The following is a 26,768-nucleotide window of genomic DNA, read 5'->3' on the forward strand; positions in this document are numbered from 1 at the left end:
ACGAGTCATTTTTGACGAGCCACAGAGTTCAAATAGCTACTGTAGGTAACTATGCTATTTAGCTTTCTAGCACATTCAATAACTTTCATTTAATCCTAGTAAAAATTCCCTGTTTTAGGTCCGTTAGGATCACCACTTCATTTTAAGAATGTGAAATGTCAATAATAGTACAGAGTGATTTATTTAAGCTTTTATTTATTTCATCACATCCCCATTGGGTCAGAAGTTTACATACACTCAATTAGTATTTGGTAGCATTGCCTTTAAATTGTTTAACTTGGGTCAAACGTTTCGGGTAGCCTTCCACAAGCTTCCCACAATAAGTTGGGTGAATTTTTCCATTCTTCCTGACAGAGCTGGTGTAACTGAGTCAGGTTTGTAGGCCTCCTTGCTCGCCCACAATTTTCTATAGGTTTGAGGTCAGGGCTTTGTGATGGCCACTCCAATACCTTGACTTTGTTGTCCTTAAGCGATTTTGCCACCACAACTTTGGAAGTATGCTTTGGGTCATTGTCCATTTAGAAGACCCATTTGCGACGAAGCTTTAACTTCCTGACTGATGTCATGAGATGTTGCTTCAATATTTCCACATCATTTTCCTTCCTCGTGTAACAGTATAGCTTCCGTCCCTCTCCTCACCCCTACCTGGGCTCGAATCAGGGACCCTCTGCACATATCTACAATAGCCACCCTCGAAGCATCGCGCCACAAAAGCCACGGGGAACCACTACTTCAAGGTCTCAGAGCGAGTGATGTCACCGATTGAAACGCTATTAACGAGCACCACTGTTAACTAGCTAGCCATTCCACTGGAATTGTGATAACGTGAAATAGAAGTGAAAAAATCTGTCTGTAAAAAATAATGCTTTTAGGTCTTAATTTAAGGTTAGGGTTAGGCATAAGGTCAGCAGTGTGGTTATGGATTGGTTGGTAGCTAGTGGGCAGGACTGGATGATACAAACTTATTTTCCCTAACCTTAACAAACTTATTTTCCCTAACCTTAACCTCAGTCTCCTAATCTGCTATGTTAATTATCCTAACCTACTGCGAAAAAGTAACTTTGGTTTAAACATCACCTGCATCCTGCTAACCCTCAACACGGGGGCCCCACAGGGGTGTATGCTTAGTCCCCTTCTGTACTCCCTGTTCACCCACGACTGCGTGGCCACGCACAACGGTGGTAGGCCGGATCACCGGCGACGATGAGACCAGAACCACAATCTCTCCCTCAACGTTAGAAAACGGGGGGCGAGCACGTCCCATGGACGGGCTGCAGTGGAGCGGGTTAAGAGCTTCAAGTTCCTCCATGTCCACTAAGAATTTAAAATGGTCCACACACACGCACACCGTTGTAAAGAAGTCGCAACAGCTGAAAAGGCCAAATCATGTCCCCCTGCCCCAAAAAATTGTAAGCTGTTTTTAGATTGACGTTGCTAACTACTGTACTTATTTACCTCACCATCTAGCTAGCCAGACAGCTAAATAAAACATTAGCTAGATAGCTACTGTAACTGCTATTGAATGTAGATTGCACTTCAATGGCATTCCTTGAGGAGATTTTATTTTTTATTTTATCTTTCCAACTAGGCGAAGTACTATGAAGGCACCACTTCAAGAGGCGCAACATTCAGAGAAATTTGTTAAGCAGTTAACTACTATTACATACCTGGACAGATTTAGCTTTGTACAACTGTTCTTCAACAACCATTTTCCATCTAGCTAGTTGGTCATCTACATGTTGCTAGCTATACATATAGTTCAGTGGAGGCTGCTGAGGGGAGGATGGCTTATAATAATGTCTGGAATTGAGTAAATGGCATGGTATCAAACACATGTGATTGATACCATTCCATTGACTCCATTCCAGCCATTATTATGAGCCGTCCTCCCCTCAGCAGCCTCCACTGATATAGTTATGTCTGTCATATTGAGGTATCTATCTGTAAGTTAAACCTGATAAATCAAATGGATAGGTGTAAGCAATCATGGTAATTCCAAATGTCACGGCCCCTCCTCTGCATTGCAGGGGCGGTTCCTCCTGCAGGCAGAGGAGGGTCGTTAGTGATTGGAGTCACCTGGGCTCAGGGTATTTAAACTGCTTCACTAATCACTCTTCTCTCTCTCTGCTCCTCCAGGTATGATTCTGTTTGTTTGTTTGTTCCTTTGTAGTTTTACTTTACTTTTACTTAATATTTCATGTTCACACACACAGATTCATGCATCCCTGCACTTTACATACACCTTACATTATGATACTTTCACACCTCATTCCTTTTTCTTTGTTTAAAGTTAATAGTTTTGATTTACAATAAAGAACCTTTTTGATTGGCCTATACCTGTTGTTCGTGTCCCCTCATTTTTGCCACAGGCTATGAGCTGGCCTGTGACACAAATGTACTTCGACTTGAGTATTTCAACAACTCTTCTCTTCCAACTTGTTAGGCAATCATATAGGAGGGTGATTTTTACTAAGGAGGCCGTGCTGACCGATGCATGGTGGCAATTTCGGAGTGAAGCGCATGATTGCCAAAATCAACCTGCGCTTCTTCTGATGAGGAATTGTCTTTAAAAATAATAAGCCCTTTCTCCCCAATTTCGTGGTATCCAATTGTTAGTAGCTACTATCTTGTCTCATCGCTACAACTCCCGTACGGGCTCGGGAGAGACGAAGGTTGAAAGTCATGCGTCCTCCAATACACAACCCAACCAAGCAGCACTGCTTCTTAAAACAGCACGCATCCAACCCGGAAGCCAGCCGCACCAATGTGTGGGAGGGTGCACCTGGCAACCTTGGTTAGCGTGCACTGCACCCGGCCCACCACAGGAGTCACTGGTGCGTGATGAGACAAGGATATCCCTACCGGCCAAACCCTCCCTAATCCGGACGACGCTAGGCCAATTGTGCGTCGCCCCATGGACCTCTCCAATTACGACAGAGCCTGGTAGGGAACCCGGGGTTTCTGCTGCAGTACAGCGCCCTTAACCACTGCGCCACCCGGGGGGCCCCCTGATGGGGAATTGTCAAAGAGGTGGACAGCTGGGCAAGGGAAGTTACCTTTTGTTTATCAATCACATTCTATTATATCTGAAATGATTATGATTTCAATTAATATGATTTCAATTAATGTCATTTCAGAGAGCACATAATGTTTCAATTTGTCACTTTTGCTTAAAGGTCAGTACCCTGTCCAGAAGTTTGAGAGGGCGAAGACTGTCGCGCCGGACTTGAAGCCCATTGAAGTTGTTATACCATGGCACATGATCGGTAAGTGTCCCAATTCAAAATTTTCACTGAAGTTTTTTAATGGTTGCTTTATTTTTTATATATTTTCTTATTTTACCTTTTTATTTTACTAGGCAAGTCAGTTAAGAACAAATTCTTATTTTCAATGACTGCCTAGGAACAGTGGGTTAACTGCCTGTTCAGGGGCAGAACGACAGATTTGTACCTTGTCAGCTCGGGGATTTGAACTTGCAACCTTTCAGTTACTAGTCCAATGCTCTAACCACTAGGCTACCCTGCCGCCTCGAGCTTTGACCACAGCAGAGTTAAATATTATATAATGTGTGTCAGCATGCTTACAAATATGAAAATATGCATACTGTATGACACAGATGGGTAAGAATAACGTAATCTTCTCTCTAACACTTTAAATGTTAGGGGTGGACCTTATCGGACCCTTCACTGAATCCAGCAATGGCAACAGCTGGTGTCTGACAGCGACCGATCACTTTACCAAGTGGTTGGAGGCAATATCCATTAAGGTCAGTAAAGGAAGAGTATGTGCTTAAATCTAAATTCTCTTCTGTAACTCATTAAAAAGGGTTCTTGGAACCAAAAATAGATATTTGTTTTGCATGATACCCATCAAGGACGAGACTAGCAAGGCCATCTCCAAGGCAATGATGGACATCTTCAACACCCATGGTTCTCCTGAGGTCATCTTGAGTGACCAAGGTTAGGAACGCCGGAACAAGGTACAGATGTTATATTCTGTCACCAATTGTTTTATTTTTTACAATTTGTTGTTTTTCTATGGACATATTTCACTATCTTACATTGTCAGTAGATATCGCTTTCCTACCCCCTCCAGGTTTGGTGAATGGACCAACCAGACCCTCAAGACTGCCATGGGCAAGTCCCTTGATTGGTACCAGGAAGGGTGGGCGAACAACCTGAATGTAATTCTCTTTGAACACAACAGCAGCATCCGCCCTCCACTGACTACGGACTGGGGGCTGCAGCTGTTGACTGAGGTAAACAATGCAATTATATATACAATTATTGCATATACTGTAGTCTTTCAAATGTGATTGACTCAGTGTTTGTCTATTGCTATTTTTGTATAACGTACTTTCAGATCACTGAAACTCTACCTGATGTGGTGGAAGTTGTCGAACCAGATCAGAACGCCTTCGAGGACCACCTTCAGGCACGGGCTGAGAAGGATGTGGAGGTTTCTGACCAGGTAAAAATTATTGTCCGTTATTTTATTTTATGGCCCTCCAAGGCATATGTAAGAAATGTCTTTGTAATATGAAATATAATTGCATTTATTCCTGTTATCAATCAAGGTGACTGAACATGGACAAGACGCAGGAGAAACAGAAGGAGAACTACCGGAGCAGAATCAAGAAGGGGACCAAGTACTACAACATCCGGGCAAATTACTTGGTTTGGAAGAAGCGCGAAAGGAAGGTGAGACCTGGAAAACCTCGCTGCTCTTTCGCTCCTAGCTGGGGGTCAACATCTGTTAAAATGAATATTAAAAAATCTCAGACAATAACTATATGCATTTGCACACAAAATAGCTTGAAGCTAGTTTTAGTTTCCCTAACACTGATATTTTTTTTTATCTTTGTCTTCCTAGGGTTACCTCGGTGAAAGCCAACAATCTTCTTCAGTTGGACGGTCAAGCACTGAAGCCCAATAGACAAAGTATGTTAAGTTTTGGTTGACATTTGAGAAGGCAAGAAATGGTAGTTTTGGTGAAAGCACGCCCCTATTCACATCGACAGGGCAGCAGGGGAATGGGTCGAGTGCTTCAAGTACCTCGGCGTCCGAATCACTAAGGACTTAAAATGGTCCACACCCACTCGCGCAGTTGTGGAGAAGTCACGCCAGCGCCCCCCTCCCCTAAGGAGGTTGAAAAGGTTTGGCATGTGCCCTCAAATCCTCAAGTTCTACAGCTGTACCATTGAGAGCATCTTGACTGGCTGTATCACTGCTTATGACAATAGCACCGCCCTCGATCGCATGGCGCTACAGAGGGTTGCCTGGACAGCCCAGTACAGCTCCCTGCCATCCAGGACCTCTATCAGGCTGTGTGAAAGAAAGGCCCGGGAAATCGTTAAACTCCAACCACCCAAGCCATAGACTGTTTGCACTGCTTCCGCACAGCAGGCATCAAGTCTGACACCACCAGGATCATGAACAGCTTCTATCCCATACAATAAGATTGCTAACAAAATGGTTATGCTGACAGAGTTGACTTTGAATTGTATTATTATTTTTGCACTCTCTATGCACATTCACAGGTCCCTACAAAGTACTCCCACTGATACTCCAACACACATATAAACACATATCCATCATTTACTCACGCATACATAATACACACACATACACTCCTCATATAAGCTGCTGCTACTGTTTATCATATATCCTGATGCGTAGTCACCTTACCCTGTAAATATCAACCCCTCGATCCAGTATCCCTGCCCATTGTAAATACGGTAATGGCACTAACCCTGTATTTAGTATACTTACTTTATCATGTTCTTATTTTTTTTTATCTCGTGTGTTTTTGTTCTACCTTGTTATTTTTAGTGCTACGTTGTTAATCACTGCATTGTTGGCGTTAGAGCTTGCAAGATAGACATTTAACAGTACTTTTGTACATACGACATTCAAAACCTGAAGTTCCGTGAAAAGTGTTTCCCGAAAAAAAGACGGGCATTGACCTACTTCCTGAAAGTCACACAACGTGCGTGATGACGTCAAGAAACTCACCTGCACGCTGTACCGCCAAATGGATAAACCCCTTTATGCTCTTCAGGTAGCTTTTTCAACGATTTCATTTATTTAATGCTAAATCTGTTGACAGCGGCAAGTGTGTAAACCACGAACTATTATTTTGAGTTTGACTTTACTGCAGTTGCTTTGACGTTTTACAGGTAGGCAACGAAAACACATTTCGATCACTTTTTCTATCTCAACAACCATTAACATTTTCATTTGAGTTCTGTCAACATGTCATATGACCAGTGGTGTAAAAATACTTAAAGTACTACATACTTAATTCGTATTTTGGGGTATCTGTACTTTACTATTTATATTTTTGACAACTTTTACTCCACTACATTCCTAAAGAAAACAATGTACAGTTCCCCTGACACCCTAAAGACTCCATACATTTCGAATGCTTTGCAGGACAGGAAAATAGTCAAATTTACGCACTTATTAAGAGAATATCCCTGGTCATGCCTAAAGCCTCTGATCTGACTTACTTTGTAAATGCTGTCTGAGTCTTGGAGTATGCCCCTGGCTATCCATAAATTAAAATAAGAAAATTGTGCGTTTGGAATGTGAAATTATTTTTTACTTTTTAAGTATATTTTTGCAATTACATTTACCTTTGATAGTTAAGTATATATGAAACCAAAGACTTTTACTCTAGTGGTATTTTACAAGATGACTTTTACTTGAGTCATTTTAAGGTATCTTTACTTTTACTCAAATATGAAAATTGGATACTTTTTCCACCACTACATATGACACTCATAGCAGCATGATAACATTTTAGTCCACAAACCATTACTGAACTGTCTCCTGAACAATGTACTGTTGGGAGTTTTTGCTAGGGAAATGTCAGCGCAATACTATTCTATGTTTCGTTAAGCTATTATTAGAAGGTCCCACTGAGTAAATTGTATAAACAGATTAGGGATGACAATGACATTGTATCTAACTACTCTACAATTATTTGATTATTTGCTGACTCTGGCTGTCAAAGTAATCAATACAATATCTCTCATAACGCTTGCTTAAGAAAATAGCTTGCTAGAAGGCCTCATTGGACTAGTGAAGGGTGTTCAGTCTGAAAGGGGTGTAAATCTGTTCAGTTGATAACTCTAGTGGGTCAGCCTCGGTGGTGATAACGGTACAGGGGGTCCTGTCTTTACTTTGGGGTGACCGGGTTGAGAGGTAGCTGGTCTGTTTGAGAGAGGGAGGCCAGGCTGTCAGCTGAATGTCCCACTCCCCCTCACCCGCCTCCTCACCCTACCCTACTGGTTCTGCCACACATGCAGGTTTCTGCCTGCCGAGGACTTTCACAACAGTTTCGACGCTGCATTCCCAAATGCCTGCGTCTTATCTGTTGATTCGTTCAAAGCTGGCTTCATAAATCTATTCTCTAATCTACTAGTTTCACCTAAATCCAAGGTTGCTTTTTGGCTAATTGACTTTCTCAGGAATTGTCTCATTCAAACTATCCAGTCATGGTGTAACTGAAGCTAATGTCACAGGATGCACACACATTAACAGCAATGAGTATATTATTGAGTTAACAATAAATGTTAGATTAAATTACCAGCCTATGTAAACAATGTAAGTGGTCAGTAATCCTCAACTCTTTAAAGGAGTTAATCTAAGGTTGAAGGCCCATGGTAATTAATCACATTCCCTAAGATTATAAGCCTATTGTAGTTGTAAAGCATGTTGTGAATGGTTGTACAATGTACACTATACATATACAAAAGTATGTGGACACTCCTTCGAATTAGTGGATTCAGCTATTTCAGCCACACCCATGGCTGACTGGTGCATAAAATCAAATACACCGCCATGCAATCTCCATAGACAAACATTGGCAATAGAATGGCCTTATAGAAAGAGCTCTGTGACTTTCAATGTAGCACCATCATAGGATGCCACCTTTCCAACAAGTCAGTTCGTCAAATTTCTACCATGCTGGAGCTGCCCCAGTCAGCTATAAGTGTTGTTATTGTGAAGTGGAAACGTCTAGGACAAACAACGGCTTAGCCGCGAAGTGGTAGGCCACACAAACTCACAGAACGGGACTGCTGAAACGTGTAGAGTGTAAAAAATGTCTGTCCTCGGTTGCAACATTCACTACCAAGTTCCAAACTGCCTCTGGAAGCAACATCAGCACATTAACTGTTCGTCTGGAGTTTTATGAAATGGGTTTCCAGGGCCGAGCAGCCTCACACAGGCCACTTAGTTCCAGTGAAAGGAAATCTTAAGGCTACAGCATACAATGACATTCTTGACAATGCACAGGTGCTACCAACTTTGGGGCAGCAGTTTAGGGAAGGCCCTTTCCTATTTCAGCATAACAATGCACCCGTGCACGAAGAAAGGTCCATACAGAAATGGTTTGTGGAAGAACTTGACTGGTCTGCACAGAGCCCTGACCTCAACCCCACCGAACACCTTTGGGATGAATTGGAACGCCGACTGCGAGCCAGGCCTAATCGCCCAACATCCGTGTCCAACCTCACTAATGCTCTTGTGGCTGAATGGAAGCAAGTTCCCGCCGCAATGTTCAAACATCTAGTGGAAAGCCTTCCCAGAAGAGTGTAAGCTGTTATAGCAGCAATGGACCAACTCCATATTAATTCCCATGATATTTGAATGAGATGTTCAACGAGCAGGTATCCACATACCTTTTGTTCATGTAGTGCATATATTCTGCAAACAATGTAATTGTCAGTGGTAGCCTACGTAATCGCTCTTCTGAGTAATTAAACTGAGACTGTAGGTCCACTGCAATCACAATGTGGCTTCTGGCTCTGCAAACCACCATTTTACATTTTTGGGCTTGCCTGTTTTGCATGTTATTTTGGCATTCATACGTGTCACATATCAGTTTGCAAACAATGTCAAATATATATATACACAGTTGAAGTCAGAAGTTTACATGCATTTAGATTGGAGTCATTAAAACTTGTTTTTCAACCACTCAAAATGTCTTGTTAACAAACTATAGTTTTGTCAAGTCGGTTAGGACATCTACTTTCTGCATGACAAGTCATTTTTCCAACAATTGTTTACAGACAGATTATTTCACTTATAATTCACTGTCTCACAATTCCAGTGGGTCAGAAGTATACATACACTGATGTCATGTCTTTAGAAGCTTCTGACAGGCTGATTGACATAGTTTGAGTCAATTGGAAGTGTATCTGTGGATGTACGAAAAGTGCAAATCAATCCCAGAACAACAGCAAAGGACCTTGCGAAGAAGCTGGTGGAAACTGGTACAAAAGTATCTATATCCACAGTAAAATGAGTCCTATATCGACATAACCTGAAAGGCCGCTCAGCATGGAAGAATCCACTGCTCCAAAACCGCCATAAAAAAGCCAGACTACAGTTTGCAACTGCACATGGGGACAAAGATCGCATTTTTTGTAGAAATTTCCTCTGGTCTGATGAAACAAAAATAGAACTGTTTGGCCATAATGACCATCGTTATGTTTGGAGGAAAAAGGGGGAAGCTTGCAAGCCGAAGAACACCATCCCAACCGTGAAGCACGGGGGTGGCAGCATCATGTTGTGTGGGTGCTTTTCTGCAGGAGGGACTGGTGCACTTCACAAAATAGATGGCATCATGAGGCAGGAAAATTATGTGGATATATCGGAAGCAACATCTCAAGACATCAGTCAGGAAGTTAAAGCTTGGTTGCAAATGGGTCTTCCAAATGGACAATGACCCCAAGCATACTTCCAAATTTGTGGCAAAATGGCTTTAGGACAACAAAGTCAAGGTATTGGAGTGGCCATCACAAAGCCCTGACCTCAATCCTATAGAAAATGTGTGGGTAGAACTGAAAAAGCATGTGAGCAAGGAGGTCTACAAACCTGACTCAGTTACACCAGCTCTGTCAGGAGGAATTGGCCAAAATTCACCCAATTTATTGTGGGAACATTGTGGAAGGCTACCCAAAACTTTTGACCCAAGTTAAACAATTTAAAGGCAATGCCAAATACTAATATTCTGACTTTTCACATTCTTAAAATAAAGTGGTGGCTGACCTAAGACAGGGACATTTTACTAGAATTAAATGTCAGGAATTGTGAACCGGAGTTTTAATGTATTTGGCTAAGGTGTATGTAAACTTCCGACTTCAGCTGTGTGTGTGTGTAAGTTAATAAAGCCACTTACAAACATCTTTTCTTTGTTTTCTTGAGTAAGGCGGCTCCAAAATGCCGACGTTTTAGCCTTGCTCAGTGCTTTCTGTGGTGGTGGGGCAAGCCAGCAGAAAATACGTAAATTCAAGCCCCTTGGGTGCTGCCATAGAGTTACATTAGAAGTGCCCATCCTAGAAGGCTCATTGTCATTGGCCACAAATAAAATTACGATAAATCACATACAGTAACTTTTATTGGACTGATCATGTCAACATCATACTTTCAGGCCCTAACAGTTTGTAGGCCCTAACAGTTTGTGGGCACAGTTTGTCACCGTTAAAGTGCAATTAATGTATTGTTTAGTGTTATGTACTGGCTTTGCTTTTTGTTTGTTTGCCCCACCAAGATTTACATGCTAAAATTGCCACTGACTACATAGCATCCTCTTTTTACTTCTGTTTTTCACTTATGTTAGGGATTTTGTTAATTTTGTGTTGTGTTGAACTCTTGACCAAACACCTCATCTGAGGTGGTTGTAGGAGAAATGTAAACAGAAATGACAATGAGTCTTCATAAATGGGTCTCAATTAGAGGTCGGCCGATTAGGATTTTTCAACGCCCATACCGATTATTGGAGGTCCAAAAAAATGCCGATACCGATGAACGGGTCGTTTTTTTATTATTATTTATTTGTACATTTATTTGTAATAATGACAATTACAACAATACTGAATGAACACTTATTTTAACTTAATAAAATCAATTTAGCCTCAAATAAATAAACATGTTCAATTTGGTTTAAATAATGCAAAAACAAAGTGTTGGAGAAGAAAGTAAAAGTGCAATATGTGCCATGTAAGAAAGCTAATGTTTAAGTTCCTTGCTCAGAACATGAGAACATATGAAAGCTGGTGGTTCCTTTTAACATGAGTCTTCAATATTCCCAGGTAAAGGGTTTTAGGTTGTAGTTATTATAGGAATTATAGGACTATTTCTCTCTATACCATTTGTATTTCATTAACCTTTGACTATTGGATGTTCTTATAGGCACTTTAGTATTGCCAGTGTAACAGTATAGCTTCCGTCCCTCTCCTCGCTCCTCCCTGGGTTCGAACCAGGAACACAACAACAACAGCCACCCTCGAAGCAGCGTTACCCATCGCTCCACAAAAGCCACGGCCCTTGCAAGGGGAACAACCACTCCAAGTGGTTTGAAACGCTATTAGCGCGCACCCCGCTAACTAGCTAGCCATTTCACATTGGTTACACCAGCCTAATCTCGGGAGTTGATAGGCTTTAAGTCATAAACAGCGCAATGCTTGACACACAACGAAGAGCTGCTGGCAAAACGCACGAAAGTGCTGTTTGAATGAATGCTTACGAGCCTGCTGCTGCCTACCACCGCTCAGTCAGACTGCTCTATCAAATTATAGACTTAGTTATAACATAATAACACACAGAAATACGCGCCTTAGGTCATTAATATGGTCGAATCTGGAAACTATCATCTCGAAAACAAGACGTTTATTCTTTCAGTGATATACAGAACCATTCCGTATTTAGTCTAAATATGATTAATTAATTCTGATTAATCGGTCTCAATCCGTGTTTTCTCTTACATTCCAAAATATCTGAAGATTCTTGGCATGCTTGGGCAGTGTACTGTGAAGATTTCCGACTATACATTGTGGTGGAACTATGCCTAATGTAGTAAAACATTAGCCATAGCTCAGCAGCCCTCACTTGCACTGAAAGCAAGCTTCCCAGTAGTAGAGCAACAGTGGTTTGCTAGGTTGATGTAAACTTGAAGTACAATATTTGCTCTGCTAGGAACATGACACGTATTTGCCCATGCGTGCTAACCTAGTGCAGCTGGGGCCTACTGACTGAAGTGTGAGTGATTGTTTAGCTGCTGTAAGAGCGCCTATTCTTAAGGGGTGTTTGCTTTTTTTGCAGGCCTCTAGGAATACTATGTGTTTTTTTTTTTTTACTCTACCTCTATTTTCCTCAGGTCTATTAATAATTCATGATTCAGTATGGGTCTGTGTTGTGACTGTCCAAAGGCCAGTAGGTAAAGTAAGTGGAGTAAAAACAGGGAGACTATGCAGCCGTTCTGATCCTACTTCCGTATTACTACCAAAGTCTCACAATAGAGAATGCCCCCTTGGTCCTGCAATTTACCTCTGAAGGCCTTCAAATGACAAATCTATATTTCATATTTAACCCCTCCCCCCTCCTCCCCAACCAAATAGGGGAGATGGGTATAAATAAATAACATGCATTATTATGTAGAGATACAATCTAAACCTTGTACTTCCTCATCACAAAGCACAATGACAGTGGTCTATATAAAGAGACCTTTGCTAGGGCCTTTGGTGAAGTAAACACTCTTTTAATTATTAATAGCCCAGTGTACTCATACCCTCTGGTAACCATAGTACCAGGCATGACTAATCCAGTCCCATAACCTGGGCTTCCATGGGAAAGTAGTACCTGACTGAGCTCACGCCAGAATGGGAATATCCTTCCTCTCGGTGCATAGGCCTATACAAGCAACATCGGATATATGATTATGAAATAGCTTTTGCAAACTGTAGAGGCTAGGTGTCATTTGGAGACTACCTCTGTCTCTTCTGTGTCACCTAGACAGTATGGGGACTGGGGGGTATCAGAGACGGTGGCTTGCTTAGATAAGGTGTAAAGCTCGCATGGACAGACAACCATGTGATTAGGACAGCTTCAGTGTGTCAGCTGGACAGAGCAGAGGTGACTTGGTCATATTCTGTCAGCCGGTTGTTGTTGAAACCAAACAGGACGTTACTGATTTGTCATGAATCTGAAACAGGCGCTAAAACTGGTCAGTTATTCGGTGACACCACCGGTAAGTGGTCTCTCTCTCGCCCGGGGGTTATCTTGTATCTGGAAAATCAAGTCCTCTGTGAAATTGCTAAATCTAATTTTATAGTGTGGTGTAAAAATTGAATCAGTTTATCCATAATGGGTTGGTTTTTACCGGTCTTGTCTACCGTCCGTGTCACCACCATTTAAGCTAACCATTAGGTTAGGGAAGTGTTTAAAGGCTTATGTACTGTTATGATCAAACAATGTGAGTTTCTGGCTGTAACGCCCCCTTAGTAATATGATAATGTGTGTAAATGAGTATGTTATTTCTCAAGTCTTGTTTAAGTTTCACATACAACTGTTTATCTGATGACTGGACTACAGTGACTCACATACTGTAATATTTTCCATCTGAACCTTTTTAATTAAGGTGTTTCATCTTTTCCACGTGGCACTATATAGAGTTTCACACTGGCAAAATTGGTTCCGCCTTAAATCCCTGGCAACAAAGGGGCAATAGAAAGTGCTGGAAGGGGAGGAGCCTCTCATTGATCCAGGTGGGATTTGTTTCTGCTAGGTGTTTTTTACCCACAAAGCTATAGTGCTCAGGACCCTTAGCTATTGATAATCCACATTTATTTGATTTGAAGCACAGGGTCTTTAATTTCTTGGCCTCCAACATGGATTATGACATGGAATAAAAACCAGGGTGTTTTTGAGTAGAGGTAATGTGAGGAAGCCACAGGTGTGTGTGTTGCTAGGCTCAACTCCCAGTGGGGAATGGAAGTGAGGTTCAGAGAAGAAGTGGTGAGTAAAAAGGACAAACAGCTTTTATGGTCTTTTATGAAAGGCAGGAAAGTACCTGAAGATTTTGTTGCTTCCTATTTAAGAAAGTGTGGCCTTTTTGATCTTGTTATGTAGGCTTTACGGCGTTATCTTTTTACTTTCACTCTCCAAGCTTATCTACTTCCTATGTCTGAAAGAGTTAGCCTTGTTATGGCTGGCTAGCCTCCCTTAATATCATGCAGCCTAGTAGGTAAGAACCTAACGTAGCATGTGTAAATTAAACGCTTCTTCCTGTTCAAGATGAGAGAAAAAAACTGTTGGGGGAGGTTCTCTTCTGCACTGCTCAACCAATTAAGTAAATGTGAAGGAGGAGTTCAGGTGGAGTGTTGTGATGTCCAAAAGCAGAAGTGACATCACAGGCTCTCTTTCCTATTCCCCTGAAAACCGGAGGCATCCGGGTGCATTCGGCCCCGCTGAGGGTCAGCAGGTAAAGGTTATTTCTAACATAGAGCATCTCCCCTGGAATAGCCAGGTGGGGGATAAATATACTTGGTGGTCAGGGAAAGGTTTATTCCTCATGTTGGGGCCAAGGCCAGCACACTGGCTATAGGGTGGCATTAACTGGGGCTGCCCTTGCCAATTCTGTTACACAAAGTGTTTCCCTGTGCTGGTGACCTTTTCGGCTGTTAAAGTATACATATACCGTAGTAATTGTCAAGTGGGATTATGCAGAACGTTGGGCAATTCTGTGTAGATTTCTTGATAATGTAACCTATTTGTATTATTTTGGGCACAAGTGAGTTTCAGCAACCAAAGCCAAGATTGTCGATTTGTCAGAATCCCAAGCAAAATACACTCATGAATGCTTGTTCACTACCCTTCTTTGTTAATGTTGTAGTCATGGAGACAGACATGTTTTCAGGAATAGTGACACTGATTAGACTGTAGACTGATAGCGTCAATGATATTTGCATACTGGCAGTCGGCCCCTCGACCTCTCAAAGCAGATGAAAGGTGTCCACCGGAGGATGCATGTCAACTATATCCTCTTTATTCATTTAATTCTATTACAGTAATAGACTTGACCCATGATTAAAACTATGTTGCTCTAGTGTCATTTTTAGAGATAAACCACCGTAATTTGGAGTCCTTGCTTATCATGGGATGATCAAACAGTTGAAGAGCTGTGGGACTGTTGATATCTAGTCCTTCAGTCTAACGTTAATTAGACTGTTGTAAGAAATTATACTAGGTTAACCCTTAGCCCAAGTATTTTTGATCATAAACATACCATCTATAGCAGGTATTCCACCTGCTACTCCACCATTAGTAAAATACTAGTGATTTATTGAGGATGCTTGTCCTCCTCAGTGGCTACCTGACCATGTCTGTCTCACCTTGTTGACCGTTCTCTGACCTGTATGTTTGTCCTGACCCTGTAGGACAGCTAACAATTCCATGGTAACGGAATTATGCTGAGAATCAGATTTTTCACTTTAAAATGTATACCTAACAAAAACGATTGATTTTTAAAAGTTTAGCAAACTGCTAAACTCTATGCACAAGGACTACTTTTAACCATCTCCACAGACTATTTTACAAAAGCCCATTTACAGGAAGAACTATGCAGATACAAAGTTTGGTAACAGAATAAAACTGAGCGAGATTTTAACATAATTATTTTAGCTAAGTTTGCATCTGCATAATATTTCCAGTAAATATTTTTGTAATGGATTTACTGTGTGGGTTGTTCAAAGTAGTCATTGTGCATAGTGCTGTATGGTTTGTTAGACTTTGAAATCAATTATTTTTGTTTGGCATACATTTTAAATTGGAAAATAAGTCTCAGCATAATTCCGTTACCGTGGAATTGCCCACAGACAACTAACACTCATCTCAATGCAACAATGCCTGTTCGTGTAATTGAACCTATGTAGAGTAGTAGGAACATGCACAATATATTTCCAGTATGTATGTTATTGAGTCAGACAGATGGTCAAGCATACACAGAATTTCTGATTTGTAAAAGTCGTCTTCTGGTTACATTTAATTTCCGATGCTGTAAATGTGTATTCTGCTGTAGTGTACATTACAACTTTCTTTGTCCCAATACATTCATTTGAATGAAGTGTGTGCGTGTGTGGGGCAAGGTTTCACACATCTCTGCAATACTTCTCTTGTCCTTCAGTGTAGTCCATCTTGCTGTACCAGTTTAGGCAATTAGTACTGTAGTAGTAGGATACTTAAGCAATAAGGCCCGAGGGTGTGCGGTATATGCCCAACATGCCACGGCTAAGGGTTGTTCTTATACGCAGTGCCTGGGTAAAGCCCTTAGCCGTGGTATATTGGCCAAATACCACAAACCCCCTGATGTGCCTTATTGCTATTATAAACTGGTTACCAACATAATTAGAGCAGCAAAAAATACATGTTTTGTCATACCCATGGTATACAGTCTGATATACCATGGCTGTCAGCCAATCAGCATTCAGGGCTCGAACCACCCAGTTTATAATATCAGAGATATGACCTGCAATGTTGTTTAGTTTTGAAATTAGATGTGGAATGTGTTCAGTCTGTTAGTGTGGCACTGTCGTCGGTTCGTGAATGTCCTCTGTTTGTATCCAGAGGCGTGTTCAATCGAAAAACATTGCAGATAGAAATTAATTGTGTAGCACAGACATAATTCTCTATTCCATATGACTAGAGAGCCATGGAGAACAACTCTAGTCAGCTCTATACATTGAGTTTCTACCTGCAGCGTTCTATAACGTTGCCCCCCATTGAACAATGCCCTGGTGTCGTATGTCACAGCATACGGGCAGCCAGATGAGTCTCTCCCTTTGTGGCCCCTCCCCCGTACCTGTCAGAGGAATGGAATGAGACAGGTGAGAGCACGCTGCAGTCGGCTCATTTTGACTCCTCTCCTCAGTCTCACAAACAACACAGTGGGGCTTGGCAACTGTCAATGTAAGGACATGAAACAACTGCTGCTTCTGTTGTGATTAAGTTGCTGGAGTTTATTCATGTTATGGTTTGTTGATGGTAAATGGAGAATGTCTGTGCTTTGCGATTGGTTTTACATGTTGTAATAGGTTTGATGTTGTTTTTCAGAAACCAGAGATGGAAGAATTAATGATATGGGAGCAGCATACTATAACACTAAGCAAAGTAAGTGTATCTTTTGTTGTTTTGTCAGTCAGCATTTGATGATATACTTTGATGTGGACCTAAAACACAACAGCATGTAGTTACAGACATACTCAAGGTGTACCGATAGAGATACTGAACCACTTCAATTGGAATGGACTTCAATACGATCAACTTCTGTGGCTAACTGCAGAAATTTGAGTAACAAAGTCACGCCCTACTGCTCCCTGTAACTCTTGGTACAGGTCAGGTGACACACTTCAGTGCTGATGGAATGTGCTCTCCCTGCCTCTTTCCTACATCCCTTGTTCTTTATCACCCTCTCTTTTTCTCTTGCTTTTTCCATCACTCGGACTCCCTGCTTTCTCCATCTCTCTCACCTGCTCTTTCTTTCATTTTTTTCTCTCTCTCCCTCTTTCTCGCTTATCACCCACCCTCCTCCTCTTGCTATGGCAGGATTCCAAGATGGGGTTTGGCTTTGCGATATCAGGGGGCAGAGACAAGCCGAACCCAGACTCAGGGGGCACAGCTGTGATGGTTTCAGATGTGGTGCGGAACGGACCTGCTATGGGACGGCTGTTGTAAGTGGCCTACACCCTACAGCTATACACTTCAGGCATACAGGCACATGCCTCGAAGGGTTTTACTTAAGGGTATAGGAGTGCTCTATTACCTTGTTTTACCTCTCGTTCCTCTCCAACAGCGTCAGAGATCAGATCGTCATGGTCAATGGAGTGTCCATGGACAATGTCTACTCTACCTTCACCATCCAGAACCTTAAGTCATGTGGCAAAACAGCCAACATAGTGAGTAGCCTTATGTACTGTACTGTTAAGCATGGTTGGCTCTTCCATATTCATGTGATTTGTGAGCAACTCCAACCCCAGCTTATTGCTGTAAGAACATAATGTCAGTCCACTTACCAGACAAAATATAGGTAATACAGGTCTCTCTCTCTCTCTCTCTCTCTCTCTCTCTCTCTCAGACAGTGAAGCGTCCTCGTAAGGTCCAGCTCCCAGCCAGCACCAGACCGTCGCGTGCCGCCTCCCACTCCAACCTGCTGGATCAGGACCCCCCACGGAGGATCCGACGCTACTCTGATGGCTCCGACCAGGCCCGCAACCCTGACCACTACAGCGCTCGTAGCACTACCTCCGATCGCAACGGGACGGCTCATGCCCTGCCACTTATGTCAGGGTACAAACGGCTGCCACACCAGGACTTCCTAGACAAGCCAATCAAAACCACCCTGCTGAAGAAGAAACTCACAGATGGTAAGGATGAATAACATCTGGGTTGTGTTCATTAGGCCACGCTGCAGCAAAATGTTTCAAATTGTAATCACAGATCGGACGTGATTGTATAGACAAGTGAATTCAAGGCCTCCGTTACAACGATTTCATGTTGCCTTTCTCTTCCTGTTCCAGAGTATGGACTGAAGTTGGGAAGCCAAATCTTCATCAAACACATGACTGAGACGGGTCTGGCTGCCAAGGAGGGCACTCTGCAGGAGGGAGACCTCATTCTTAAGGTCTATATGATATTTCATCACAAAACATTGCATCTTTGCTTTGTACATAGATATGATTCTATACTGGGACCATAAACCAGAATGCTTTTGATGACAGATTTTCCTGCTGTTTTAATTATGTCTGTTTTCGTCAATGTCATGGTATGAAGCCAAAGGACGATTTCCGCATTCTGTGAACTTTGAAGTTTTTCTACTTCCTGTCCAGATCAATGGGATGACAACAGAGAACCTGTCCCTGCTTGAGACCAAGCACCTGGTGGAGAAGTCCCGGGGGAAGCTGACCATGATGGTCCTGAGAGACGACCGCAAGTTCCTGGTCAGCATCCCCGAGGTGGATGACAGCGCCCCCAACAGCGAGGAGGACCGCCGTAGCCACAGCAGCTCTGAACTGGAGGGTGAGGGAGCAAGGGCAAAGGGGAAAGACAATAGGGACAGTAGTGTATGAGTGAGAGAATGTAGCATCAGCACCTCAGGATTGGAAGGAGGATGGTGGCAAGAGGGGGAAGGAGAAAAGGAGGAAAGTAGTAAATGAGAGATATGAATGTAGAGTCAGAAGCAGCTCCTGAAAAGCAAAGTAAACGTTGGTTCAGCTGCTCCAGTATGTGAATCCTCAGTGTTTTAATGGCTTTCCTCTGATCTCCTCAGACATTTCAGACCTGGATACAGACATCCCCACTCCTAGAAACAGAGTGTCACGCTCCGCCACTAGAGAACGACGCACACGCAGGTAACCTCACCTGAAACATGTTTATTTCATCTATTCTGATCTACTTCTAGTATCTTCGTATTGAGAAGTCTGCACTTGATCCAACATTTCCTTAAGTGACAAGTCTCCTTTTTACCTACAGTTGAAGTCGGAAGTTTACATACACTTAGGTTGTAGTCATTAAAACTCGTTTTTCAACCACTCCACACATTTCTTGTTAACAAACTATGGTTTTGGCAAGTCGGTTAGAATCCTACTTTGTGCATGACACAAGTAATTTTTCCATCAATTGTTTACAGACAGATTATTTCACTTATAACTCACTGTATCACAATTCCAGAAGTTTACATACACTAAGTTGACTGTGCTTTTAAACAGCTTGGAAAATTCCAGAAAATTATGTCATGGCTTTAAGAAGCTTCTGATAGGCATTTTTTTTTTTTTTTTTTTTACCTTTATCTAACTAGGCAAGTCAGTTAAGAACAAATTCTTATTTTCAATGACGGCCTAGGAACAGTGAACTGCCTGTTCAGGGGCAGAACGACAGATTTGTACCTTGTCAGCTCGGGGGTTTGAACTTGCAACCTTCCGGTTACTAGTCCAACACTCTAACCACTAGGCTACCCTGCCGCCACATCATTTGAGTCAATTGGAGGTGTATCTGTGGATGTATTTCAAGGCCTACCTTCAAACTCAGTGCCTCTTTGCTTGACATCATAGGAAAATAAAAATAAATCAGCCAAGACCTCAGAAAAAACATTTGTAGATCTCCACAAGTCTGGTTAATCTTTGGGAGCAATTTCCAAATGCCTGAAGGTACCACGTTCATCTGTACATACAATAGTACGCAAGTATAAACACCATGGGACCATGCAGCCGTCATACCACTCAGGAAGGAGATGCGTTCTGTCTCCTAGAGATAAACGTACTTTGGAGCGAAAAGTGCAAATCAATCCCAGAAAAAAGGCAAAGGATCTTGTGAAGATGATGGAGGAAACGGGGCCAAAAGTATCTATATCCACAGTAAAACGAGTCCTATATTGACATAACATGAAAGGTCGCTCAGCAAGGAAGAAGCCACTGCTCCAAAACCGCCATTAAAAAGCCAGACTACGATTTGCAACTGCACATGGGAACAAAGATCGTACTTTTTGGAGAAATGTTCTCTGGTCTGAGGAAACAAAAATAGAACTGTTTGGCCATAATGACCATTGTTATGTTTGGAGGAAAAAGGGCAAGGCTTGCAAGCCGAAGAACATCATCCCAACTGTGAAGCACGGGGTGGCAGCATCATGTTGTGAGGGTGCTTTGCTGTAGGAGGGACTGGTGCACTTCACAAAATAGATGGCAACATGAGGCAGGAAAATTATGTGGATATATTGAAGAAACATCTCAAGACATCAGTTAAAGTTAAAGCTTGGTCGCAAATGGGTCCTCCAAATGGACAATGACCCCAAGCATACTTCCAAAGTTGTGGCAAAATGGCTTTAGGACAACAAAGTCAAGGTATTGGAGTGGCCATCACAAAGCCCTGAGCAAGGAGAACTACAAACCTGACTCAGTTACACCAGCTCTGTCAGGAGGAATGGGCCAAAATTCACCCAACTTATTGTGGGAAGTTTGTGGAAGGCTACCCAAAACGTTTGACCCAAGTTCAACCATTTAAAGGCAATGCGACCAAATACTAATTGAGTGTATGTAAACTTCTGACCCACTGGGAATGTGATGAAAGAAATAAAAGCTGAAATAAATCATTCGCCCTACTATTATTCTGACATTTCACATTCTTAAAATAAAGTGGTGACCCTAACTGACCTAATACAGGGAATTAAATGGATTAAATGTCAGGAATTGTGAAAAACTGAGTTTAAATGTATTTGGCTAAGGTGTATGTAAACTTCTGACTGCAACTGTACGTATGATGAGGCTTTCTCTCTCGGTTCTGTTGCAGAAGAGCTGAGCAACCTCCTCTAGTACCTAAGTCTCGTGACCAGTCCCCGGTGCGTTCGACACTGTCCCGGCCTGCTGCTAAAGCCTACCCCTCTCGCCGAGGTCAGTCCAGAGACGAGCGTCTCAACTCCTTCATAAACATTGGCCCATCCCACTCGTGTGTAATCTGTACCGTGTCGAGCTTGACCTGAACTGTGTGTTGTTTTTCTCCAGCCCCCTCAGAGTCCGAGTCTGACCGCAGTGCCTCACCCCCTCTTGTCAGGAAGGACAGCCCAGACATAGCCGACAAATACAGGTGGGTTCAACCTCAAACCAGACACTGTTGTTTCGATGTTTTGAGATCTGTGTTTCATTGAGGTGTTTTTCTTTCTTGCTGTAGAACTCTTTCAGGGGTGTCCATGCTCCCCAACCCCAAAGCCTTACCTGCCGTCCTCGACTGGGCCGCCCCACGTCCTTCCCGTCCCTCCTCCGCCTTGCGAACTCGTAAAGGTAAACGCACAACATAGGCAATAGGGAAATCTCATCAAATGGCACATTCTCGATGAGTGGATCATGATGATAATAACATGTTCTCTCTCTCCTCCCCTGTTTCTCTCTATGCAGTGGTGTCAGAGTCGGACTCGGACCGCAGTGCCTCGCCACCCCCTAGAAGAGGAGAGAGTTCCAGAGTCACAGAGGACCACTCCAGATACAGAGTGCTCCCTGACCTGCCCCACCCTGGGACACTGAGCGCCTCCCCCATCTCCATTCGTCAGGATCCCCCCCGACGGGTCTCCTCTCCTGTCAAAGCCCCACCTCCAGGTTAGTAACATTACACCCCTTGCCTCAACTTCCACAACAGTAATACCTTGACATAACATTATAAGTACATTCAAAGGAAGTAGAAAGAGCCACATAATTGGAGCATTACCCTTGCTCTCTCCCCAGACTCTGAGACTGAGTCGGACAGCAGCTCCGGGCCCCCCCAGAGACAGGGCACCACCCACAGGCAGGACACCCGGAGCAGATACAGGTACAGATGAGGCCTAACACCTAACTTGTGCTAACTCAAATCTAATTTTATTTTTCACATGCGCCAAATACAACAGGTGTAGTAGACCTTACCGTGAAATACTTACTTACAAGCCCTTAACCAACAACTCAGTTTTAAGAAAAATAAGTGTTAAGTAAAAAATATAAAACTAACATAGTTAAAGAGCAGCAGTAAAATAACAGTAGCAAGGCTATATACAGGGGGTACCGGTACAGAGTCAATGTGCGGGGGCACCAGTTAGTCGAGGTAATTGAGGTAATGTGTACACTACCGTTCAAAAGTTTGGGGTCACTTAGAAATGTCCTTGTTTTTGAAAGAGAAGCTAATTTTTGGTCCATTAAAATAACATAAAATTGATCAGAAAAACAGTGTAGACATTGTTAATGTTGTAAATGACTATTGTAGTTGGAAATGGCATATTTTTTATTTTGAATTTAATTTAAATCTTAAAAAAAAAAAAGGAATATCTACATAGACGTACAGAGGCCCATTATCAGCAACCATCACTCCTGTGTTCCAATGGTATGTTGTGTTAGCTAATCCAAGTTTATAAGGCTAATTGATCATTAGAAAACCCTTTTGCAATTATATTAGCACAGCTGAAAACTGTTGTGCTGATTTAAAGAAGCAATAAAACTAGCCTTTTTTTAGACTAGTTGAGTATCTGGAGCGTCAGCATTTGTGGGTTTGATTACAGGCTCAAAATGGCCAGAAACAAATAACTTTCTTCTGAAACTCGTCAGTCTTTTCTTGTTCTGAGAAATTAAGGCTATTCCATGCGAGAAATTGCAAAGAAACTGAAGATCTCGTACAACGCTGTGTACTACTCCCTTGACAGAACAGCGCAAACGGGCTCTAACCAGAATAGAGGAGTGGGAGGCCCCGGTGCACAACTGAGCAAGAGGCGAAGTACATTCGAGTGTCTAGTTTGAGAAACAGATGCCTCACAAGTCCTCAACTGGCAGCTTCATTAAATAGTACACACAAAACACCAGTCTCAACGTCAACAGTGAAGAGGCGACTCCGGGATGCTGGCCATTCTCTGAGTTCTGTTGTCTTCCTCCTCCCTCACTCTTCTATTCCAGAGCCACTCCTTTAGTAGCTGTGGAGCCCCAAGTGGAGCCCCCCAAGTGGAAGGCCCCCAGTGTCACAATGAGCAAACATTCTAAGGGTGCGTTGTGTGCATATTGACAATTACTTACGTGTAACTTATGCCTATATTATTGCTCATGTTTGGTATGTTCATGATTTGTTTTTGTTTACCTACAGTATAAAACAAAAGTTTGGACTCTTATTTATTCAAGGGTTTTACTTTATTTTTACTATTTTCTACATTGTAGAATAATAGTGAAGACCTCAAAACTATGAAATAACACATATGGAATCCTGTAGTAACCCAAAAAAATGTTAAACAAATCTAAATATATTTTATATTTAAGATTCTTCAAAGTAGCCACCCTTTGCCTTGATGACAGCTTTTCCCACTCTTGGCATTCTCTCAACCAACAGTCTTGAAGGAGTTCCCACATATGCTGAGCCCTTGTTGGCTGATTTTCCTTCACTCTGCGGTCCAACTCATCCCAAACCATCTCAAGTGGCGCAGCAGTCTACGGCACTGCATTTTAGTGCTAGAGGCATCACTGCAGACCCTGGTTCGATTCCAGGCTTTATCACAACCGGCCGTGATTGGGAGTCCCATAGGGCGGCGCACAATTGGCCCAGCATCGGGTCAGGGCAGGCCGTCATTGTAAATAAGAATTTGTTCTTAACTGACTTGCCTAGTTAAATAAAAGGTTGGGTGATTGTAGAGGCCAGGTCATCTGATGTAGCACTCCATCACTCTTCCCCTTAGTCAAATAGTCCTTACACAGCCTGCAGGTGTGTTTTGGGTCATTGTCTTTTTGATAAACAAATGATAGTCCCACTAAGTGCAAACCAGATTGGATTGCGTATCGCTGCAGAATGCTGTGATAACCATGCTGGTTAAGTGTGCCTTCAATTCTAAATAAATCACAGACAGTGTCACCAGCAAAGCACCATCACACCACCTCCTCCATGCTTCACGGTGGGAACCATACATGCAGAGATCATCCGTTCACCTACTCTGCGTCTCACAAAGACATGGCGGTTGCAACCAAAAATGTCAAATTTGGACTCATCAGACCAAAGGACAGATTACCACCGGTCCGATGTCCATGTCTTGTGTTTCTTGGCCCAAGCAAGTCTCTTCTTACTATTGGTGTCCTTTTAATAGTGGGTTCTTTGCAGCTATTTGACCGTGAAGGCCTGATTTCATGCAGTGTTCTCTGAATAGTTGATGTTGAGATGTTTGTTACTTGAACTCTGAAGCATTTATTTTGGCTGCGATCTGAGGTGCAGTTAACTCTAATGAACTTATCCTCTGCAGCAGAGTTAACTCTGAGTCTTCCTTTCCTGTGGCGGTCCTCATAGCGCTTGATGGTTTTTGTGACTGCACTTGAAGAAACTTTCAAAGTTCTTAATTTTCCGTATTGACTGACCTCCATGTCTTAAAGTAATGATGGACTGTTTCTCTTTGCTTATTTGAGCTGTTCTTGTCATAATATGGACTTGATCTTTTACCATATAGGGCTATCTTCTGTATACCACCCCTGTCTTGTCACAACACAACTGATTGGCTCAAACGCATTAAGAATGAAAGAAATTCCACAAATTAACTTTTAACATGGCACACCTGTTAATTGAAATGCATTCCAGGTGACTACCTCATGAAGCTGGTTAAGAGAATACCAAGAGTGTGCAAAGCTGTCATCAAGGCAACGGGTGGCTACTTTGATTCTATTTGTGTTATTTCATAGTTTTGACGTCTTCACTATTATTCTACATACAATGTAGAAAATAGTATAAAGAAAGAAAAACCCTTGAATGAGTAGGTGAGTCCAAACTTTTGATCGGTACTGTATGTGTGTGTGTCTTGCCATGTCCACAGGGCGCTCAGGATCAGAGTCGGAGGCAAGTTATGCAACCGTACCTCGACGGGAATTTGCAGACAGTGGAGGCTCCAGTTCCCAGGGATCCAAGGACAGTTACAGGTAATGCTGACAGACGAACACACCACCCCGTTAACAGGAGAATGTGATGAAACTGGCTAAGATAATACTGCGATGCGTAAACTTAGTTGAGGGCAAAATGGCAAGTTAAAGACGTTGGTACACATACATGTTGATTAAAAACGGTTTCAATAGGTGACTGCTTCAGAACATCATATGTTCAGAGGATAAATCCAGGATGCTAGACTGGTTGGTCTATTTGGACAAGGAACTGAATCAACATTGACACATTTAACATGCATAGTTCTGCATGCTAAGAGCACACACTGTTTGAAGTCGGTCAATGTCACACTCTTGATAACCCCTTTCAGTCCAATTAGCTAGTATTGAACTACAGGATTTCTATAGTAGTTGACACGATAAGGGCATTGTATTGAGTATGATTGCGCTCTCTCACTCTCCTCTCTCTCTCCCAGAGCTCTGCCTGAGGTGCAGTCTTCTCCAGCTCCAGTAGTGAGACAGGACCCCCCTCTACGAGGCATGACCCCCTCCAGACCAGTCTCAGGTCAGTGTCCCTCCTATGAAAGATGGGCACTGTCTAGTGGTGGAACTTGTGGTTGGAAGTCTGTATCCTCATCTTCTGTGTTTTTGCTCTCTTCAGATTCCTCTGAGTCAGACCGTGCACCTTCACCCCCTCGGAGGTCTGGGAGTACCGATGTGGAGAGCAACCACAGGTAAAACACTAGAAACCACTGTAGACAACCAGGTAAAGAACGGATAGTTTAATAAACCACCATAAACAAAAGGAATGCACACCTCCAAGAAACATCCTCTGTGACAAGTCCTGTCAATCTGATCACAAGTGTGTGTCTACACTTCCACCTTCTATGACCTCTAACTCACTTATTGTGGAAATGTCAGTGAATGGTATCTCTTCTCTTGTAGTATTCCACGCAGAGCCAATGGAACTGTCCGCTATGGGATATCAGTGAAGAGCAACCCTCCAGCCTACTGTAAGTACCAACTCTCTTGTATCAGCTCTCCAATGTCCTCTTTATAACGTATTAGTAACTCTGTGGATGGAAGCAAGGTCTTAACTGTTATTTCCATTTCAGCCAAGACCGAGGAACCCATCTACTCCTTACCCCCAGACTCCATCCCCACACCTAACTTGGGGTAAGTTTATTTATTTATTTATACCCATACAGTATAGCCTTAGAAGAAATGTCAAATATAAAACATGTACAACCCATTCACAATGCAGACCACCATAAGTGATTTATTTGTTCGGTTTTCTATAGTCTATTGAATATGACTGGACAATGCTCCTTTTAATAAATACTCCTTTTGATCTGTACTATCTTCTCTCAGATACAGCTCCGATCTGAACACAGTGTCGTTTGTGAAGGAGGGCAGCGTAGGCCTGAGGCTGGTGGGGGGTAATGACGTGGGCATCTTTGTTGGGGGGGTTCAGCCCAACAGTCCTGCCCATGAGCAAGGCATGAAGGAGGGGGACCAGATCATGCAGGTGAGACTCGCTGTTGCGGTCACCACCGGTACATGGTGTGCAGGCTTTTGTTCCTGC

The 26,768-nt window shown here is 42.6% G+C and overlaps 1 protein-coding gene across 7 annotated transcripts in view; it reads left to right on the forward strand.

Annotated features, from left to right (window-relative positions):
- Positions 1 to 2,422: 2,422 nt before the first annotated feature.
- tjp3 (tight junction protein 3) overlaps positions 2,423 to 26,768 on the forward strand; it is a 30,041-nt gene continuing 5,695 nt past the window's right edge. Inside the window, exons 1-26 of one of the 7 annotated variants that reach the window (XM_020498827.2) lie at positions 2,423 to 3,266; positions 3,663 to 3,766; positions 3,875 to 3,979; positions 4,096 to 4,258; positions 4,363 to 4,470; positions 4,577 to 4,700; positions 4,873 to 6,178; positions 16,899 to 16,955; positions 17,391 to 17,515; positions 17,638 to 17,740; positions 17,920 to 18,208; positions 18,362 to 18,465; positions 18,671 to 18,860; positions 19,111 to 19,192; positions 21,123 to 21,223; positions 21,335 to 21,416; positions 21,501 to 21,610; positions 21,725 to 21,922; positions 22,049 to 22,133; positions 23,240 to 23,325; positions 25,123 to 25,225; positions 25,660 to 25,748; positions 25,845 to 25,917; positions 26,129 to 26,196; positions 26,299 to 26,359; positions 26,555 to 26,711. In XM_020498827.2, the coding sequence (XP_020354416.1) occupies positions 16,908 to 16,955; positions 17,391 to 17,515; positions 17,638 to 17,740; positions 17,920 to 18,208; positions 18,362 to 18,465; positions 18,671 to 18,860; positions 19,111 to 19,192; positions 21,123 to 21,223; positions 21,335 to 21,416; positions 21,501 to 21,610; positions 21,725 to 21,922; positions 22,049 to 22,133; positions 23,240 to 23,325; positions 25,123 to 25,225; positions 25,660 to 25,748; positions 25,845 to 25,917; positions 26,129 to 26,196; positions 26,299 to 26,359; positions 26,555 to 26,711 (2,154 nt within the window). In that variant the 5' untranslated portion in view covers positions 2,423 to 3,266; positions 3,663 to 3,766; positions 3,875 to 3,979; ... (3 more) ...; positions 4,873 to 6,178; positions 16,899 to 16,907. Of the gene's footprint in view, positions 3,267 to 3,662; positions 3,767 to 3,874; positions 3,980 to 4,095; positions 4,259 to 4,362; positions 4,471 to 4,576; positions 4,701 to 4,872; positions 6,179 to 12,624; positions 13,039 to 13,460; positions 13,556 to 13,590; positions 13,806 to 13,851; positions 14,272 to 16,598; positions 16,755 to 16,898; positions 16,956 to 17,390; positions 17,516 to 17,637; positions 17,741 to 17,919; positions 18,209 to 18,361; positions 18,466 to 18,670; positions 18,861 to 19,110; positions 19,193 to 21,122; positions 21,224 to 21,334; positions 21,417 to 21,500; positions 21,611 to 21,724; positions 21,923 to 22,048; positions 22,134 to 23,239; positions 23,326 to 25,122; positions 25,226 to 25,659; positions 25,749 to 25,844; positions 25,918 to 26,128; positions 26,197 to 26,298; positions 26,360 to 26,554; positions 26,712 to 26,768 lie in introns of those variants that run through there. The other 6 variants (XM_031786174.1, XM_020498830.2, XM_031786175.1 and 3 more) reach the window with 6 other exon arrangements.

This window comes from Oncorhynchus kisutch, linkage group LG13 (genome assembly GCF_002021735.2).
Source record: "Oncorhynchus kisutch isolate 150728-3 linkage group LG13, Okis_V2, whole genome shotgun sequence".
NCBI lineage: Eukaryota > Metazoa > Chordata > Actinopteri > Salmoniformes > Salmonidae > Oncorhynchus > Oncorhynchus kisutch.